We start from the raw sequence: 21992 nt of genomic DNA, 5'->3' as shown, positions 1-21992 counted from the left end.
CGGTTTGTGTCCCGCTGATTCTCTGCATTTTTGCCAGATTGTGTCCGGATCTCTGCTGCACCCCATTATATTTCATGGGGGCGGCGGGCATTCTGTCTACATCCAGCAGTGCTGGAGCATTCCAGCAGGCTGTTCTCTGAATCACTAACTCAGATGTGAAAGGAGCCTAATACAGCACCTCATACCTCTTACATTCAATGACGTCTCCTTTAATGTAAATGTTCTCTGTCCTTATCATCTTCTTTAAGTCCAGACCGCCATGATGATTTCTTTCAGCCATCTCTTCTCTTCTTCCAATAGTGCTCTTCTCATCCCTTCTCCATAGTGCCCCCATGTGTGCCAGTATATAAAATAGGGCCCCCATAGTGCTCCTCTCCCTCCATAGTGCCCCTATGTGTGCCAGTATATAAAATAGGGCCCCCAGTAGATGCCCCATAGTGCTCCTCTCCTCCTTCTCCATAGTGCCCCAATGTATGCCAGTATATAAGATAGGGCCCCCATAGTGCTCCTCCCTCTCCATAGTGCCCCCATGTGTGCCAGTATATAAGATAGGCCCCTCAGTGCTCCCCCTCCATGGTGCTCCCTATGTGTGCCAGTATATAAGATAGGGCCCCCAGTAGATGCCCCCATAGTGCTGCTCTCCCCCCTTCTCTATAGTTCCCCCCATGTGTTCCAGTATATAATATAAGGCCCCCATTGTGCCACCATGTGTGCCAGTATATAAGATAGGGCCCCCATGTGTGCCAGTATATAAGATAGGGTCCCCATAGTGCTCCCCCATCCATAGTGCCCCCCATGTGTGCTAGTATAAAAGATAGGGCTCCCATAGTGCTCCTCCCCCTCCATAGTGCCCCCCATGAATTCCATTATATAAGATAGGGCCCCCATAGTGCTCCTCCCCCTCCATAGTGCCCCCCATGTGTGCCAGTACATAAGATAGGGTCCTCAGAATAGTGTGAATGAAAAAAATAAAATCACATACTTACCTCCATGCCACTTTCAGCGATGTGATGCAGGCCTCTTCTGGACAGTGTCCCGTGCTGTATGGCACAGATGGCGTGATGGCATCATCGCGCTGCTTGCAGCGGGCTCTGATAAGCTGCAGGCTAGTGCCTATAGCCTATCAGAGTAACGGGGAAGGGAAATGCCTCTCCCCTGCCCCGCCGCACCATTAATCTGAGGACAGCGATACAGATGAATATAGAGAGATGAGCGATTCCACAATGGAAGCGCTCATCACCTGCTTTCCTGCCGCCGAAGCTGCACAGGGGCTCCCCTCCCACACTGTGCAGCCGAACTGGCTGCACAGGCGGTGTGTCCGCCCCTGTTTTGTAGGGCAGCTCTTGTTAGAATGGTTTTTGGGTGCTATGTCACATTTGAAGACAGTGAGTTGCCCTTGCAGTGGAACCCCCCAAAATGTGACACCATTATAAAAACTACACCCCTCAGGGAATTTATCGAGAGGTGCACTGGGCTCTTTAAATCATGTTTCATAGAATTTAGAAACATTTGGCTAGGAGTAATAGCAACACCCTCATTGCTCCTAGAGGCTCATTTACATATATTAAAACTTAAGCGTTCTCAGCAAGGCAGGCACATATGAACATGGGACCAGCACAGATGCCTTCAGCTGCCAAGCGCACACGTAACAGGTCAGTTTCATAGATACAGATCTGCTAACAAATGCCCTTCATCATCGGCCAGTAGATTTAGACCTCGGCCGTCCATGTACAGCGGAAGTTGGGACTTCAAAGATAAATATACTTAGGTACCTAACTGTTTAGATGAAGTGTAGCATGAAGAAACCAGGAGCAAGTCCAAAAGCACACTGTGTGGCAAGTCGCTCCAGACAGCAGTGCTGGTTACATGATTTTATATTTTGGATCCTTTGTGAGTATGGAATAAAACCTATACTTTTAACATTGCCTACCAGTCTGCACTATTTACCTCTAAATTCTAGTGATCTCTTCCTTTGGAGAGACACAAACACAGATCCATCTTCTCCTGCTGCAGCTCTTCCCAATAGTCACTGACCTCACACAGACATCCTTCCTTCTGGTAGCTCACCTGGCCATTTACATCTTGCTGCTTCTTCCATTTATACAGGCAGAGTATTTTACCTGTTCCAGTCCAGTAAACCATCCCCCCCACCCTCTTCTGCTCATTGGGTAATAAAAGCTAATGCTAAGTCATTCTGCCTCCAGTAACGTCCAGGGGGCATGGCTTTGCACCGATAAACTCCACCCACTTTTTGGCCCGCAGTTCTGATCTTCCTATGGCCCATACACAGTTGCAAGAAAAAGTATGTGAACCCTTTGGAATGATATGGATTTCTGCACAAATTGGTCATAAAATGTGATCTGATCTTCATCTAAGTCACAACAATAGACAATCACAATCTGCTTAAACTAATAACACACAAAGAATTAAATGTTACCATGTTTTTATTGAACACACCATGTAAACATTCACAGTGCATGTGGAAAAAGTATGTGAACCCCGAGACTAATGACATCTCCAAGCTGCATTAATGCAATTCCTTTTAATTTGCATTACTGAAATAAATGGACTTTTGCACGATATTCTAATTTTTAGAGTTTTACCTGTACTTTTTAAAAAAAGTTTGTTTTTTTCACGTCTGTCTCCTAGTACCCATTGTGAAAAACGGCCAGCTTGTAGATGGTATTTGTGTGCTATCTGTTTTTTTTGCTGACCCATTGACTTCAATGGGTGAGTCTAGCAAGAAAATTGAACCAAAGTAGTGCATGCTGTGATTTTCTCTGGATGGGCTAATGGTCCATTTGGAAAAGAATTGTCCCATTGACTATATATAACGTGTCAGTGTTCATTCCATGTCACATTATACAGAACACAGAAGTGAATATCGCTCCTGTAAAAAATGGATTATGGGTGCAAAATATAATCCATTCATACTATCCATTATTATCATACTCAGGTCATTATCTAATTACTTCTAGGTACTAGGTAAAAAGATAACAACGCCAAGACATTCCCTCCTCCACCTGATATAGTTGGTGCATGGATAGCATTGTCAGTGCTACAACATGTCTCTTTAGATTGCTAGAACCGACTTGCTTCAAGAGATTTCCTTTCTATGTGATTTCCAGTGCAGAATATACAGGAATGACATGCTTTACAGTAATAAGATAGACCATTAGTACAATTGTCTTTCAGCTTCAGCGATTCCACTGCAAGAAAAATGACCTTAATATTTCTGCAGATCATTTTGTTCTCTACACAATAGTAAACAGCACAGAATCACTGATAGAAGAGGAGGACAATAGTAAAACTGGGAGATGTTCTAAAACGTACCCTCCAATTCCAGTTCAGGGATCTATTAGCTTTTTCCATCCATCGCCTGCAGTAAATTAGGTGAATACTCTTTTGTGAACACGGCATTATAACCATCTACTGTATAGCAGAAATTGTCTTACTGACTTCTAAACCTGCATGGATGACTTCATATATTTATGTATATCCAATAAAAAAAGGTTTCAGTGACCTACAAAAGGAAATATTAAGGATTGTATTTACTTACAGTAGGTCTGTAAAATCCTAGGCTTCCATGGCTAACAGTTTTATACACAGTAGATTGGTAATGTTCCAGTTGTGTTAAAGTGAAGAGAACAAGCTCTATTCCATAAAATTCAAATATGATTTTTCTTAAATTTTATATATATCAAATTCTATTATTTTCCATGAGCTAAAGCGTTTGAGTGCATTTTGACAGGTCATGGGAGGTTACTGACAGCAGGAGGTAAACAATCTGCTTAAATCTTCTTTATGGCAGGTCCTGCAATCCCTGTTGGAGTGGATGTGCAAGTTGAGAGTCTGGATAGCATATCTGAAGTTGATATGGTAAGCTGTAATTGATTTTGATTTTAGTCGAGAATGTTACATGATATAATATAATACATAATGAATATAGGTATCCTTTTTAACGTGTGCTGAGTAAACTGAAGAACCTGTCAGCTCTGTTATGGTGCACTGTCTGAGGACTGCTGATTTCACCTGCACCTTAAAGGGGTTGTCCAATAATATATAATGATGACCTATCGGTCATCATTATCAGATCGGCAGGGGTCCGAGTCCCAGAACCCCCGCTGGTCAGCTGTTACAGGGAGCTGCCCCACTCACTGGAGCTCTGGTGAGCGCTGTAAGCTTCTCTCCCAAGCGGCTTCAATGGGGCAGAACTGCAACTTGGCCATGTGACTGATGTATGGTGACTTCACATGGCCTAGGAAGAGGCCACAACACTCACCGAGTGCCCGACCTCTTCTAACAGCTGATCAGAGGGGCTGGAGGATGTTGCAGGCAGCAGAACGTTCTCCACGGCGTCTCCAGACTCTGTCACGTCTGTCACATGTGCTCAGCGTGAACCTGCTTTCATCTGTGAAGAGCACAGGGCGCCAATGGCGAATTTGCCAATCTTGGTGTTCTCTGGCAAATGCCAAACGTCCTGCACGGTGTTGGGCTGTAAGCACAACCCCCACCTGTGGACGTCGGGCCCTCATATCACCCTCATGGAGTCTGTTTCTGACCGTTTGAGCAGACACATGCACATTTGTGGCCTGCTGGAGGTCATTTTGCAGGGCTCTGGCAGTGCTCCTCCTGTTCCTCCTTGCACAAAGGCAGAGGTAGCGGTCCTGCTGCTGGGTTGTTGCCATCCTATGGCCTCCTCCACGTCTCCTGATGTACTGGCCTGTCTCCAGGTAGCGCCTCCATGCTCTGGACACTACGCTGACAGACACAGCAAGCCTTCTTGCCACAGCTCGCATTGATGTGCCATCCTGGATAAGCTGCACTACCTGAGCCACTTGTGTGGGTTGTAGACTCCGTCTCATGCTACCACTAGAGTGAAAACACCGCCAGCATTCAAAAGTGACCAAAACATCAGCCAGGAAGCATAGGAACTGAGAAGTGGTCTGTTGTCACCACCTGCAGAACCACTCCTTTATTGGGGGTGTCTTGCTAATTGCCTATAATTTCCACCTTTTGTCTATCCCATTTGCACAACAGCATGTGAAATTGATTGTCACTCAGTGTTGCTTCCTAAGTGGACAGTTTGATTTCACAGAAGTGTGATTGACTTGGAGTTACATTGTGTTGTTTAAGTGTTCCCTTTATTTTTTTGAGCAGTGTATAAAGGTTCCTCAATTTAAATAAATATTAACAGTAAAGCCCTGACATTAGCTGGTGGAAGTCACTATCTATGTATAAGAAACCTTTTCTGGGAGCCGCTCTAAGCAGATGTCCAAAGGAGTAGCTCATCCTGGTACAGCAGTACATGCCCTTCAAGAACACTTTATTTGTAAAGTGTTGTGGAATATGTTGGAGCTATATGAATAATAATTATTAGGTGTTTTACCACTGAAGTGCCTATGCTGATAGGCTTAATCTTCTAACCAGTCATATGCCATACAGATTGTACATTGGCCATCATTGCATATTATAAAGACCTTAGAGGTCAGAGGGTACCAGAACTATACTATTCCTCTGCAGGAAATAAACTGTGTGCCATTACCTTCATAGTGATGTTGTGGAAACTGAAAAACATTATCTTCCTGCTCTATAAGAATTTCCTATATTCAGTTAGGAAAAGTTCAGTTTCATGACTATCCTCACATTCACAGACTAGAACCCTTTAGGCGTATATCACTACCACCTGTACCACCATTATGCACATTTCTATAGTCCACCTGACTAAAAGATCATTAGAAAGAGAGATACTATTATTTTGACCTCTTACTTCTGTATATACTGTGCCTTGAAAAAGTATTCATACTCCTTAAACTTTTCCACATTTTTTCACATTACACCCACGGACTTAAATGTATTTTATTGGGATTTTATGTGATAGACCAACACAAAGTAGCAAGTATGTTTGAAGTGAAAAGAAAATGATACATGGTTTTCAAAAAATTTCTGAAATAAAAAACTGAAAAGTGTGGCATTTGTATTCAGCCCCCTGTACTCTGATTCCCCTAAATAAAATCCAGTGTGACTAATTGCCTTCAGAAGTCACCTAATTAGTAAATAGAGTTCACCTGGTTGTAATTTATTCTCAGTATAACTATAGATGTTCTGTGAAGGCCTCAGAGGTTTGTTAGTGAACATTAGTGATCAAACAGCATCATGAAAACCAAGTGACACACCAGACAGGTCAGGGATAAAGTTGTGGAGAAGTGTAAAGTAAGGTTAGGTTATAAAAAAAAATCCCAAGATCTAGACATCTTGCAAAGCACTGTTCAATCCATCATCTGAGAATGGAAGGAGTGTGGCATAAATGTAAACCTAACAAGACATGGCCGTCCACCTAAACTGAAAGGACAGCACTAAACAGAGAAGCAGCCAAAAGATCTACAGCTCAGGTGGAAGAATATGTCCACGGGACAACTATTAGCCATGTACTCCACAAATCTAGCTGTTATGGAAAAATGGCAAGAAGAAAGCTGTTTTTGAAAGCAAGCTGTAAGAAGTTCCATTTGCAGTTTGTCACACGCCATGTAGGGGACACAGCAATCATGTGAAATAAGCTGCTCTGTTCATATGAGACCAAAGTTAAACTTTTTGGCCTAAATGCAAAACGCTATGTGTGGCGGAAAACGAGCACATCACATCACCCTGAATACACCATCCCCACTATGATGGCAGCATCATGCTGTAGGGATGCTTTTCTTCAGCAGGGACAGGGAAGCTGGTCAGAGTTGATGGAAAGATGGATGAAACTAAATACAGGGCGATCATGGAGGAAAATGTGGTAGAGGCTTCAAAAGACTTGAGACTAGAGCGGAGGTTTACCTTCCAGCAGGACAACAACCCTAAACATACAGCCAGAACTACAATGGAATGATTTAGAACAGATCAAAGCATTTTCATGTGTCAAAGTCCAGACCTAAATCCCATTGAGAATTTGTGGCAAGACTTGAAAATTGCTGTTCACAGATGCTCTCCTTCCAATCTGACTGAGCTTGAACTATTTTGCTAAGAAGAATGGGCAAAAATTTCAGCCTCTAGATGTACAAAGCTGGTAGAGATATACCCCAAAAGACTTGCAACAGTAATTACAGTGAAAGGTGGTCCTACAAAGTATTGACTAAGAGGGATGCCAGACTTTCCAGATTTTTATTTATTAGAAATTTTGAAAACCATGCATCATTTTCTTTTCACTTCACACGTACATATACTTGCTACTTTGTGTTGGTCTATCATAAAAAATCCCAATAAAATACATTTAAGTTTGTGGGTGCAACGTGGAAAAAATTTGAAAAAGTTCAAGCAATATGAATATGTTTTCAAAGCACTGTATTTTACTTTTTATATCTTTTGGCACTTTATTATCTCTTCGTGAAGTTCATGAATTTGACATTCAACAGCTCTGTCTGATAAACTGTTCAAAATTAAAGTTGAAATAATTAAAAAAATAATGTGAAACTCCCAGTCTCTCAGAAAAATGTGGTTCGGACTAAATCTAGAGCTCATATTTAGTCTTCTGTATACGTGTATTATTTAGGCTGGTTTCACACGGGCGTTGCGGGAAAAGATGCGGGTGCGTTGCGGGAACATGCACGATTTATCCCCGTGAGTGCAAAGTGTTTTAATGCGTTTTGCAAGTGCGTGAGAAAAATCGCCATGTTTGGTACCCAGACCCGCACCCGGACTTCTTCACAGAAGTTCAGGTTTGGGTTCAGTATTCTGTAAATTTTATTATTTTCCCTTATAACATGGTTATAAGGGAAAATAATAGCATTCTTTAATACAGAATGCTTAGTAGAAGGTCAACTGAGGGTTAAAAAAATAAAATAAAATTAACTCACCTCCTCCAATTGATTGCATAGCTGCCGGTCTCCTGTTCTTTCTTCAGGACCTGTCAAAGGACCTGTGGTGACGTCACTGAGCTCATCACATGGTCCATCACCATGGTGATGGATCATGTGATGTATCATGTGATGAGCACAGTGATGTCACCACAGGTCCTTTGACAGGTTCTGAAGAAAGAACAGGAGACCGTCAGCCGTGCGATCAATTGGAGGAGGTGAGTTAATTATTATTTTAACCCTCAATTGACCTTCTACTAAGCATTCTGTATTAAAAAATGCTATTATTTTCCCTTATAACCATGTTATAAGGGAAAATAATACAGTGAATAGACTTTCATCCTAGCAACCATGTGTGAAAATCGCACCGCATGCAGCGATTTTCACGCAACACACAAGTGATGCTTGAAAATCACCGCTCACGTGCACAGCCCCATAGAAATGAATGGGTCCGGATTCAGTGCTGGTGCAATGCATTCACCTCACGCATTGCACCCGTGCGGAAATCTCGCCCGTGTGAAAGAGGCCTTAGAGTTAACTTTATTTTACTTTCTTCTATACAGGACTTTACAATGACTCTGTACCTGAGGCATTACTGGAAGGATGAGCGTCTGTCATTCCCTAGCACAACAAATAAGAGCATGACCTTTGATAGCCGACTAGTAAAGAAGATCTGGGTACCTGATGTGTTTTTTGTGCATTCAAAACGATCCTTCATTCATGATACAACAACAGATAATATCATGCTACGAGTTTATCCTGATGGCCAAGTCCTTTACAGTATGAGGTTAGTAGTTTCTGCCAAGGAGAGTTTTGGGGTGTTAACTTGTCATGTAGTTGATGATGTTAGAGTTGCTTAGGTATATACAGTACAGACCAAAGGTTTGGACACACCTTCTCATTCAAAGAGTTTTCTTTATTTTCATGACTATGAAAATTGTAGATTCACACTGAAGGCATCAAAACTATGAATTAACACATGTGGAATTATATACATAACAAACAAGTGTGAAACAACTGAAAATATGTCATATTCTAGGTTCTTCAAAGTAGCCACCTTTTGCTTTGATTACTGCTTTGCACACTCTTGGCATTCTCTTGATGAGCTTCAAGAGGTAGTCCCCTGAAATGGTTTTCACTTCACAGGTGTGCCCTGTCAGGTTTAATAAGTGGGATTTCTTGCCTTATAAATGGGGTTGGGACCATCAGTTGCGTTGAGGAGAAGTCAGGTGGATACACAGCTGATAGTCCCACTGAATAGACTGTTAGAATTTGTATTATGGCAAGAAAAAAGCAGCTAAGTAAAGAAAAACGAGTGGCCATCATTACTTTAAGAAATGAAGGTCAGTCAGTCAGCCGAAAAATTGGGAAAACTTTGAAAGTAAGGGCTATTTGAGCATGAAGGAGAGTGATGGGGTGCTGCACCAGATGACCTGGCCTCCACAGTCACCGGACCTGAACCCAATCGAGATGGTTTGGGGTGAGCTGGACCGCAGAGTGAAGGCAAAAGGGCCAACAAGTGCTTAGCATCTCTGGGAACTCCTTCAAGACTGTTGGAAGACCATTTCAGGGGACTACCTCTTGAAGCTCATCAAGAGAATGCCAAGAGTGTGCAAAGCAGTAATCAAAGCAAAAGGTGGCTACTTTGAAGAACCTAGAATATGACATATTTTCAGTTGTTTCACACTTGTTTATGTATATAATTCCACATGTGTTAATTCATAGTTTTGATGCCTTCATAGTCATGAAAATAAAGAAAACTCTTTGAATGAGAAGGTGTGTCCAAACTTTTAGTCTGTACTGTATATATCCTGCAAATGTACTGCTAAATCATGAGATGCCTTGTGTCATCTTTGTATCAAGGCTTCCTTTGTTTGCCTTTGAGCACCTCTATATACAACTGCTTTAATTTGTATGGCGCTACAGTATAATGCAGAGTCCATAGCAGTATATAAAGCCGACCTGTACCTCTATATGCCTCTGATTCCATATGTGGCATGTTTTATTAGATAACATAGTCCAGAGCTATTATACCCTAGAAGGCCTGCTTATAGAAGAGAATATTTTTGTAACATAGTTCCTAATGAAATCATTTAATGGCAGCACACAGAGTGCCTACGGCTCCATACTATAGAGACATGGGGAGTCTGTGTGCCACTGTACAGTACAGGCTCCTTAGGCCTCCATTGGAGGCGATGCTGCCATTTATTTCCACAACCATGCCAAGAAAGGACATTTCCTTTCTTGGTGTGGTGTCCGCATGGACAACTCTGCAGGTGTCACCTTACGGTTTAGCCCCATTCAAAGTAAACCATAAGCATGTCTGCAACATTAATATAAAAAAACTGCAGAAGAAACTGGAGGGTTTCCATTGTGAAATCTGCAGTGGATTTAGATGACCTATCCCTTTATCTGATCGTTGGGGCTCTGACACGGCCAGCAATCAGCTGGAGAGCGGCCTTTTCACGGCATACCAAACACTTAAATGCGACTGAGCTACACATAGGCCATGTCACTTGATTTTTAAAGTGGAAAACAACTTTAAAACTTGAAACCAAACTCGGCTTTGCTTCCGAATAGTAGCTGGTTTTCCACTTTAACAATCAATTACCGAAGTTACTCAACGAAGTCGCGCACGATTTCGTGGATAACAAACTTTGGCTCATTCTAATACTGTAGGGAAAAGAATCTCCGTACAGTATTATTTCAAAGTTTTGAGGGAAGCGACTTCGGATGAAGCATCTGAAGCTCGCTTCGCTCAACACTACGGCTGATCAGCGGGGGAACCTGTGAGTGGGACCCCCATCAATCAGATTTGATGACCCATTATGAGGACAGTGATGAAAGTAAAAGCAGCAAATCCCAAGTTAGGACTTCTTTTATGTCTTTCAGAAGGTGATATATAAATCTGGCTGTTCAGTGCAATATTGCTGTTTTTATACTTTTTTTTTTTATACCTGAATGTGCTCAATACTTTATTTTCTCTTTAAAGAGCACAATATGGCAGTTCTGTGGTAAAATGTATCCACATCATTAGAATTAAAAGTGAGAATCAGGTAGTTTGGCTCAATAACTCTTTGGAACAATTATATACAATTGATTATTACAAAAAAAATTGCAGTTCACAGATGAATACCTGCACATTCAAACACTTGTAATTACCATTCACGTAAGCATCAACTGAATAGCGTAAATAATTTCTTTATGATACATTTTGCTAAAGTAATGTAATTTTTTCATAATTTCTTTTAAGAATCACTGTGACGGCAATGTGCAACATGGACTTCAGTCGTTTCCCTCTGGATACTCAGACTTGTTCTTTGGAGCTTGAGAGCTGTGAGTAAACCAGCCAATGTATTCATATTCCTCAATTTACCATTCTGCATTTACTTGTCTTTCATTGGAAGTTATTTAAGTGAATCCAGGACAGGTCGTAATAATACTAAACCAGTGAGTTGCATGCACTAAATTGTACCTCAAAATACTACACACAAGGTTAAAAAAAAATCTGGCCATTTTCTGCAAACATGTGTGGGTGATGGCCAGTTTTCACTTAAAATGTTTGTCTGGTTTAGAGGTGTGGTTATAGAAGGGAGTCCCCCACTCAGGCTTCAGTGTATGAACCCCTTCCCAGTGCAGCCATTTTCCATTCTTGCTCCTTGCTTTCCAAGTTTTTCGTACACATACTTGTATAACAGCCTGTCTTTTTGTGGTACATGCTGTACTTTCTATTGGCACTATCTTATATTCCATAAGATGCATTGGGATTCCACATTCGGAAGCTGCAAAAAATTATTGAGTTGGAAAAAAGACAATATGACATTTTGTGGACTTTAATTTTATGGTGTTACCTGTGTGGTAAAAAAGACAGTACCTTTATTCCATGGGGCAGTACGATTACAGCAATACCAAATTTATATTGATTTTTAGTATGTTAGAATACTTAAAAATAAAATAAAAAACTTAAAGATAAACTTTTTTCTTGCAACATCATTTTCTGACACCCATAATGTTTCTGTCTATGAAGCTGTGTAATAGCTCATTCTTTACGGGAAGATGTGTAATTTTGTATTGATGCTATTTTGGGTTACTTTTTTGATTTACTTTTGAGTCAAATTTTTAGGGAGGAGAGACAACAACAAAAAAAAGTATTCAACCATTTACATTTTTTTTCCTTAGAGTTTATCATGTGAGATAAATACTTTTATGTTTAATAATTTGGGCATTTTTGTACGCTCCGCTATTAATGATGTATATTTTTTAATGCTTATTTATCTATATATTTTCTTAAGGCCTCTTGCACACAAACGTATTTTCATTCCGTGTCTGTTCCGTTTTTTGTGCAGACCGTTCATTTCAATGGGTCCGCAAAAAAAACAGAAGGTACTCCGTGTGCATTACGGACAAGGATAGTTCTGTTCTATTAGGGGCCAGCTGTTCCGTTCCGCAGAATACGGAATGCACATGGACGTCATCCATATTTTTTGCGGATCCGTTTTTTGCGGACCGCAAATTACATATGGTCGTGTGCAAGAGGCCTAAATGGGGGTTACATTTTAACTCTTTATGTTTTTGTTTTTTTAACCTTTTTTCCCTTTATTTGTTAGCCCTCCTAGGGGAACATGAGATTATTAAATAATTTCCAATGTAGATTGCAATGGTTTACAACTACAGTATGTGGGAAACTTGCTATATTCCTATTGATCTCTACCAAAAGCAGGGATCAATAGGAACTTTAATATGGCAGACCTGGACATCATTGAAGGGGTGTTCAGTCACTGCTAAATGACTGCTCTGATGCTGTGGTAGCAATTGACCACAGCATCTGAGGGGTTAAATGTCAGGGATCGAAGTTGTTTCTGATAACAAACACTGTCAGCAAGTCCACCAGTCCCTGCTCATCTCCTGAGTGAGAACCATCTTTAGAGACCAGATATACACATTACATGTACAGCAGATATTGGGAAGGGGTTAAAACTGTTGTTCAGCTTTGTGACTTCTTAATGTGCGGTAGTACCTAGTCTCCACCACTTCATTTTGGGTGCCTGGCACTCTTCAGCTGTCTTCTGGTCCCCATCCTGTAAGCTTTCAGATGGAAAGGGTCACATGCACCATAACCAGCCTCAGGAGTGATGTGTCCCGAAATGGCATGTGACACAACATGACATGCCACTTAGGGATGTGTCCACTTTGAGGCCAATCATTGGCTGCACTGACACCCCGTCCATCCAGAAGTTTACAGTAAGACTGCCTAAAGGAGCCAGAATGAAGTGATAGAGATCAAGTGAGTATGATTTTTTCAATAGGTACAACATGTTGCTTCCACCAATTAAAAAAGTCCCAACCCTCTTTAAAGGGATATTCCAGGATTTTAACCCCCTTGCCACATTTGGACGTAGTTGTACGTCCAGATTTCAGGTAATTTACTGCAAACAGGCGTACAGTTACACCGGAACTGTTAATCGGGGCTGTGACACTATAAGGCTCCATTCAGACGTCCGTAGTGCATTGCGGATCCGCAATACACCCGCCCGACACCCCCATAGAAATGCCTATTCTTGTCTGCAATTGCGGACAAGAATAGGACATGCATTATTTTTTTCCGGAGCTGCGGACCGGAAGATCGGGGCCGCACTCCGGAAATGTGGATGCGGACAGCACACTGTGTGCTGTCCGCATCTATTCCGGTCCCATAGAGAATGTTTAACTCTTTAGATACCGCGGTCAGTAGCCACATGCAGCATCTACGGGGTTAACAGAGGGAGCACCCTCTCTCCCTCATCCCACAATGCGATGAGAGCATCCTGATGGTTACCATGGCAACCAGACGCATTAGAAAGTCATCCAGGCTTGCCATGTATCTAAGCGTGACAGACCCTGAGGGTCTGATCAGGCTTAGGCCTCCTCCACACGGCCATATGGCTTTTTCAGTATTTTGCGGTCTGCTTTTAACGGATCCGTTGTTCCGTTTTTTGCTTCCGTTGTGTTTCCGTTCCGTTTTTCCATTTGGTTTCAATTTGTGATCCGTTTTTTGCGAATCGGAAACGGAAGCATACAATAATGTTTCAACAATAAGTACATCAAAAAATTGGGCTGGGCATAAAATTTTCAATAGATGGTTCCGCAAAAATGGAATGGATATGGAAGACATACGGATGCATTCCGTATGCATTCCGTTTTTTTTACGGACCCATTGACTTGAATGAAGCCACGGTCCGTATCCGGAAAACAAAAAACGGAACGTAAACGAAAAAAAGAAAAACAATTGTGTGCAGGAGGCCTTAGCATCAGTGTAAGGCCTCATGCACATGAATGTATTTTCTTTCCGTGTCTGTTCCATTTTTTTTTGTGGACCGTAGGCGGATCCATTCATTTCAATGGGTCCACAAAAAAAACGGAAGGTACTCAATGTGCATTCCGTTTCCGCATGTCCGTATTTCCGTTCCGCTAAAAAAATAGAACATGTCCTATTATTGTCAGCATTACAGACAAGGATAGGACTGTTCTTTTAGGGGACATACCGCAAAATACATACGGTCGTGTGCATGAGGCCCAAAACTGAAAGTACTATACTCCATATATGCCATAGAAGAGTATAGCAGAGTATATTAAAGCCATCAGCCCTACTGGATCTTGAAGATCCAAGTGGAGCTTGATAAAAAAAAAAGCAAAAAAAAAAAAGTAAAACAAATTAAATGTAAATAAAAATAAATAAATAAAATAAACTATACATAATTGGTAACGCCACATCTGTAACGACCTGATCTATAAAAGTATCATGTTACTAATCCTGTGTGGTGAACACCATAAAATAAAAAACACTGACAGAATTGCAATTTCTGCCCACCTCACCTCCCAAAAAATGGTATAAAAAGTAATTACATATGCATCCCAAAATGATTTCAATAAATACTACAGCCCATACCACAAAAAACAAGCCCTCACAAAAGCTACATTGGTGAAAATATTAAAATGGTATGGATATTAGTATATGGCGATGCAAAATATAATTTATTTTTAATACAAAAGTGATTTTATGCTGAAAAAGTAATAAAACGTAAAAAACTATATAAATTTGATAACGCTATAACCATATCAACCCACAGAATAAAAGTATCCTATCAAATATACCACATGAGGAACTCCATTAAAAATAAAAACTGACAGAATTGCAATTTTTGCCCACCTCACCTCCCAAAAAATGGTATAAAAAGTGATCAAAAAGCTACCCCAAAATACTAATAAAAACTACAGATTGTCCAACAAAAACAAGCCTTCACACAGCTACATTGGTGAAAAAATAAAAAAGGTATGGCCCCTAAAAACTTTTTCAGCAAATTCCTCGTAAGAAAATCCTGATGCCGCTCCTTCCCTTCTGAGCACTACTGTGCCCCCAAACAGCAGTTTATGACTACATATGGGGTTTTGCCATATTCAGAAAAAATACATAAACTTTGGGGTGCATTTTCTCCTTTTATGCCTTGTGAAATTGAAAATTTTGGGGCTAAAGCAATATTTTACTGGAAATAAAATGTAATTTTTCATTTTCGCAGACAAGTGTTTCTAAATTCTATGAAATGCTAGTTGAGTCAAAGCATTCACTTCGCCCCTCAATCCATTCCGTGAGGAGTGTAGTTTCCAAAATGGGGTCACTTTTTGGGCTTTCCTTTCTAGAGGTATCTTCAAATGTGAAATAGCACCCAAAAACCATTCCAGAAAAATCTGCCCTCCAAAAACAATATTGTGCTCCTTTCCTTCTGTGCCCTGCCATGTACCCAGAGATTTACGACTACATATGGGGTGATTCTGTAAACTGTAGAATCTAGGTAATAAATATTGAGGTTTGTTTTGCTCTTGACCCATGCTATGTTACAAGAAAAATTGATTAAAATGGAAAATGTGCACAAAAAAATTTCACCTCCATTTTGCTTTAATTCCTGCGGAACACCTAAAGGGTTAACAAAGTTTGTAGAATCAATTTTAAATATATTGAGGGGTGTAGTTTCTAAAATGCGTTCATTTTTGGGTGGTTTATTTTATGTAAGCCCCTAAAGTTACTTGAGAAATGAATTGGTCCTTAAAAACACAGTTTTTTTAAATTGCTTCCAAAATTCTAAACCTTCTAACGTCCTAAAAAACTTAAATGAAAGTTACTAAAATTATGTCAACATAAAGTATACATATGGGGAATGTTAATTAATAACTATTTGGTGAGGAATTACTATTTGTCTTAAATTCAGAGAAATTCCAAATTGGAAAATGGCAAATTTTTCAAAATTTTCAGTAAATTTTGGATTTTTTTTATACATAAAGGTAAAATATATTAATTCAAATTCACCACTAACATGAAGTATGATGTGTCATGAGAAAACCTTCTTAAAATCGCTTAGATCAGTAAAAGTGTTCCAGAATTATTACCAGATAAATTAACACGTCAGATTTCAGAAACATGGCTTCGGCGTTAGGTCCAAACTGGGTTTTTCTGGAAGGGGTTAATATTGATGGACTATCTTCATGATAGGCAACTCATATCAGACCCAATACCCCACACCACAAGCCATCAGCTGTTTCAGAGTAACTCCATTGCCGGATATACACAACTCCATCAATTGTGCAGTGGGCAGAGTATGTACAGTGGGATGCGAAAGTTTGGGCAACCTTGTTAATCGTCATGATTTTCCTGTATAAATCATTGGTTGTTACGATAAAAAATGTCAGTTAAATATATCATATAGGAGACACACACAGTGATATTTGAGAAGTGAAATGAAGTTTATTGGATTTACAGAAAGTGTGCTATAATTGTTTAAACAAAATTAGGCAGGTGCATAAATTTGGGCACTGTTGTCATTTTATTGATTCCAAAACCTTTAGAACTAAATATTGGAACTCAAATTGGCTTGGTAAGCTCAGTGACCCCTGACCTACATACACAGGTGAATCCAATTATGAGAAAGAGTATTTAAGGGGGTCAATTGTAAGTTTCCCTCCTCTTTTAAATTTTTCTGAAGAGTAGCAACATGGGGGTCTCAAAGCAACTCTCAAATGACCTGAAGACAAAGATTGTTCACCATCATGGTTTAGGGGAAGGATACAGAAAGCTGTCTCAGAGATTTCAGCTGTCTGTTTCCACAGTTAGGAACATATTGAGGAAATGGAAGACCACAGGCTCAGTTCAAGTTAAAGCTCGAAGTGGCAGACCAAGAAAAATCTCGGATAGACAGAAGCGACGAATGGTGAGAACAGTCAGAGTCAACCCACAGACCAGCACCAAAGACCTACAACATCATCTTGCTGCAGATGGAGTCACTGTGCATCGTTCAACCATTCGGCGCACTTTACACAAGGAGATGCTGTATGCAAGAGTGATGCAGAGGAAGCCTTTTCTCCGCCCACAGCACAAAAAGTGCCGCTTGAGGTGGGCTAAAGCACATTTGGACAAGCCAGCTTCATTTTGGAATAAGGTGCTGTGGACTGATGAAACTAAAATTGAGTTATTTGGCCATAACAAGGGGCGTTATGCATGGAGGAAAAAGAACACAGCATTCCAAGAAAAACACCTGCTACCTACAGTAAAATATGTTGGTGGTTCCATCATGATGTGGGGCTGTGTGGCCAGTGCAGGGACTGGGAATCTTGTCAAAGTTGAGGGACGCATGGATTCCACTCAGTATCAGCAGATTCTGGAGACCAAAGTCCAGGAATCAGTGACAAAGCTGAAGCTGTGCCGGGGCTGGATCTTTTAACAAGACAACGACCCTAAACACTGCTCAAAATCCACTAAGGCATTTATGCAGAGGAACAAGTACAACGTTCTGGAATGGCCATCTCAGTCCCCAGACCTGAATATAATTGAAAATCTGTGGTGTGACTTAAATAGAGCTGTTAATACTCGGAAGACATCAAACCTGAATGAACTAAAGATGTTTTGTAAAGAGGAATGGTCCAAAATACCTTCAACCAGAATCCAGACTCTCATTGGAACCTACAGGAAGCGTTTAGAGGCTGTAATTTCTGCAAAAGGAGGATCTACTAAATATTGATTTCATTTCTTTTTTGTGGTGCCCAAATTTATGCACCTGCCTAATCTTTTTTAAACAATTATAGCACACTTTCTGTAAACTCAATAAACTTCATTTCATATCTCAAATATCACTGTGTGTGTCTCCTATATGATATATTTAACTGATATTTTTTATCGTAACAACCAATGATTTATACAGGAAAATCATGACGATTAACAAGGTTGCCTAAACTTTCGCATCCCACTGTAACTGTAGAGCTGCTCCAATTTATTTCACTGGAAGCCCTGCTACAGTAATCAGCTCCGCTTCACAATGGTGTGGGAGCTACTCAGGAGAAGTTAATTGCCAGGGTACGGGGTGTCAGGGTACGGGGGGCTGAGCAGATGGCCTATCTTGAGAATAGACCATCAATAATAAAATCCAGGAATATACCTTTAAGGAAATGATCAGCACATTTACTTTACGGGCAGATTGGTTATGTATATAGTAAATGGGAAAGATAATTGTAAAAGCTTTTATTAAGTACATTAATTAAATAGACCTGGACCAAGTGGAAAATCTTGTTGAAGGGAAGTCTTGGATAGTCATCATTGTCATTTTGCCACACATCCAAGCAACTGACCAGATATTGTAGCTTGTTTGAGTTCAAAACGTGCTGTTAAACTAATTTATGATAGGCTACATTGATTTGTTTGTCTGGGCATTGATACAGTTGCCTTTGAGAAAGGCCATGCCACTTCTATGGGGCCTGTTGTAACATAGTAATATAGAAACATAGTCCATAAGGCCGAAAAAAGACATTTGTCCATCCAGTTCGGCCTGTCATTCTGCAAGTTGATCCAGAGGAAGGCAAAAAAAAAAACTGTGAGGTAGAAGACAATTTTCCCCACTTTAGGGGAATAAAAAATTCCTTCCCGACTCCAATCAGGCAATCAGAATAACTCCCTGGATCAATGACCCCTCTCTTGTAGCTATAGCCTGTAATATTATTAAACTCCAGAAATACATTCAGGCCCCTCTTGAATTCCTTTATTGTACGCCCCATCACCACCTCCTCAGGCAGAGAGTTCCATAGCCTCACTGCTCTTACCGCAAAGAATCCTCTTCTATGTTTGTGTACAAACCTTCTTTCCTCCAGACGCAGAGGATGTCCCCTCGTCACAGTCACAGTCCTGGGGATAAATAGATGATGGGATAGATCTCTGTACTGACCCCTGATATATTTATACATAGTAATTAGATCTCCCATCAGTCGTCTTTTTTCTAAAGTGAATAACCCTAATTTTGATAATCTTTCAGGGTATTGTAGTTGCCCCATTCCAGTTATTACTTTAGTTGTCCTCCTCTCGACCCTCTCCAGCTCTGCTATGTCTGCCTTGTTCACAGGAGCCCAGAACTGTACACAGTACTCCATGTGTGGTCTGACTAGTGATTTGTAAAGTGGTAGGACTATGTTTTTATCACGGGCATCTATGCCCCTTTTGATGCAACCCATTATCTTATTGGCCTTGGCAGCAGCTGCCTGACACTGGTTTTTGCAGCTTAGTTTGCTGTTTATTAAAATTCCTAGATCCTTTTCCATGTCAGTGTTACTGACTATTTTACCATTTAGTATGTACGGGTGACTTGCATTATTCCTTCCCACGTGCATAACTTTACATTTGTCAGTGTTAAACCTCATCTGCCACTTATCTGCCCAGGCCTCCAATCTATCCAGATCCCTCTGTAGTAGTATACTATCCTCTTAAGTGTTAATTACTTTACACAGTTTAGTGTCATCTGCGAAAATTGGTATTTTACTATGCAAGCCTTCTACAAGATCATTAATAAATATATTGAAGAGAATAGGGCCCAATACTGACCCCTGAGGTACCCCACTAGTGATAGTGACCCAATCTGAGTGTGTACCGGTAATAACCACCCTCTGTTTTCTATCACTCAGCCAGTTACTTACCCACATACAGACAGTGTCAAATGCTTTGGAGAAGTCCAGATATACGACATCCATTGATTCACCGCTGTCAAGTCTAGAACTTACCTCCTCATAGAAACTGATTAAATTAGTTTGACATGACCGATCCCTCACGAAGCCATGCTGATATGGCGTTATTTGCTTATTTCCGTTGAGATGCTCTAAGATAGCATCTCTTAGAAAACCTTCAAACAGTTTACCCACAACAGTTTACCCACAAAGGATCTGTTTTTGGATCCTTTTTGAATATTGGCACCACATTATGCGCCAATCCTGTGGGACATTCCCTGTCAGTATAGAGTCTGCAAATATCAGAAATAAGGGTCTGGCTATGACATTACTTAATTCCCTTAGGATACGGGGGTGTATGCCATCCGATCCTGGCGATTTGTCTATTTTAATCTTTTTAAGTCGCTGTTGTACTTCTTCCTGGGTCAGACAGGACACTTTTAATGGGGAATTTATTTATTTTTTACATTCAGCATTTCATCTGACAGTTTATCTTCCTCAGTGAATACATTGGAGAGAAAAATATTTAACAGCTTTGCTTTCTCCTCGTCGCTCTCTGCGACTCCCCCCTCATTACTCTTTAAAGAGCCGACACCTTCAGATTTATACTTTTTAACATTTATATAATTGAAGAAAATTTTAGGGATAGTTTTACTCTCTTTGGCAATTAATCTGTCGGTCTCTAGTTTGGCCACTTTTATTTGTTTTTTACATGTTCTATTTTTTTCCTTATAGTTTTTCAGTGCTTCCGTGCTACCCTCCTGTTTTAGTAATTTATATGCTTTCTTTTTGTCATTTATTGCTTTCTTTACAGTTCTATTTATCCACATTGGTTTCTTTTTGTTCCTTAACCTTTTATTCCCATACGGTATGTACCTCTCACAATGAGATTTTAGGATGCTTTTAAAGATATCCCATTTTGTGGCTGTATTTTTATTTTTGAGGACTTTGTCCCAGTTAGTTAGGCCTCTTAGTTGGCTAAATTTAGATTTTTTAAGAAGTTTGGTATTTTTGTTCCTCCCTGTAGAAAAGCTCTTTTGAATGATAATTGGAAGATTATTACTTTATGGTCACTATTTCCCAGGTGTCCCCCAACCTGCACATCTGTTGTTCTGTTAGGCCTATTGGTTAATACTAAGTCCAGTATGGCCGACCCTCTAGTCGGGTCCTGAACCAGTTGGGAGAGGCAATTGTCTTTGATTATTGCCAAGAACCTGTTTCCTTTATGAGATATACAAGTTTCAGTTTCCCAGTCTATATCTGGGTAGTTGAAGTCCCCCATAATAACCACCTCATTATGATTTGCCGCCTTGTTGTGAAAGGGAGGGGGCTGGTGCTCTTGCTTCCCAATTTGAAACCGTAGCATTTTTTTGCATACAGCACTAGGGGGAGCACAGTGTGTACAGATTTTACAGTTTCCATTGACATCAATAGTAATTATATAAATTCCTATGCACTGAGCAGACATATTTATAATATAGTGTGTAATACATTAATATATTTATGTTAGTTGTCTGATATAGATACATTGAGAAATATAATGTTCAAAATAAGTGCCATATTCATGAAGTGATGAGGCAGTACAGAATCTCGTCCATAAATAAAATAAAAAAAAGGTAAATTCTGCAGAAATCTTACGAGGAAGAGGGCTCTTATTAAGTTTGCTAGGGGGCCCTATGATGTCTTTATATGCCACTGCATTTGGCCACATGTGTTGACAAAGTAAGGTGTCTATTCTTTCAAAAATTATTTTTATTAGAATTTTGTAATCTTACATTTAAAAGATTGAAATATGTTTATGTAAATACAAGCAATAAAGAATAATTTTTGCAAACGTTTCCAGTTACATCAAAGTATTGGTAATATGGTTTAAATGTAGCAGGAATTTATACATTTTCGTGCTTAAGGTATCTATTCTATCATCTCCAAGTATTCTGTCTCGAAGTGATGAATGCTAGTCTTTTTATTAATAGATGCCTATACCGATGAAGACCTGATGCTTTACTGGAAAAAGGGAAATGAGTCCTTAAAAACAGATGAGAAGATTTCATTATCTCAGTTCTTGATTCAAAAATTTCATACCACATCTAGACTTGCATTCTACAGTAGCACAGGTAAATACAATATCAGTGCAACAAGTGAAATAAA

The 21992-nt window shown here is 40.1% G+C and overlaps 1 protein-coding gene across 1 annotated transcript in view; it reads left to right on the top strand.

Annotated features, from left to right (window-relative positions):
* LOC120998184 (gamma-aminobutyric acid receptor subunit rho-2-like) overlaps positions 1-21992 on the top strand; it is a 125291-nt gene that overhangs the window by 94118 nt on the left and 9181 nt on the right. The window contains exons 3-6 of the mRNA XM_040428756.1: positions 3812-3879; positions 8402-8625; positions 11092-11174; positions 21818-21958. Of these exons, the coding sequence (XP_040284690.1) occupies positions 3812-3879; positions 8402-8625; positions 11092-11174; positions 21818-21958 (516 nt within the window). The remainder of the gene's footprint in view (positions 1-3811; positions 3880-8401; positions 8626-11091; positions 11175-21817; positions 21959-21992) is intronic.

Source organism: Bufo bufo, chromosome 4 (assembly GCF_905171765.1).
Source record: "Bufo bufo chromosome 4, aBufBuf1.1, whole genome shotgun sequence".
NCBI classification, from domain to species: domain Eukaryota; kingdom Metazoa; phylum Chordata; class Amphibia; order Anura; family Bufonidae; genus Bufo; species Bufo bufo.
The sequence above is the reverse complement of the archived record's forward strand: the minus strand, read 5'-3'. Positions and strand labels throughout refer to the sequence as shown.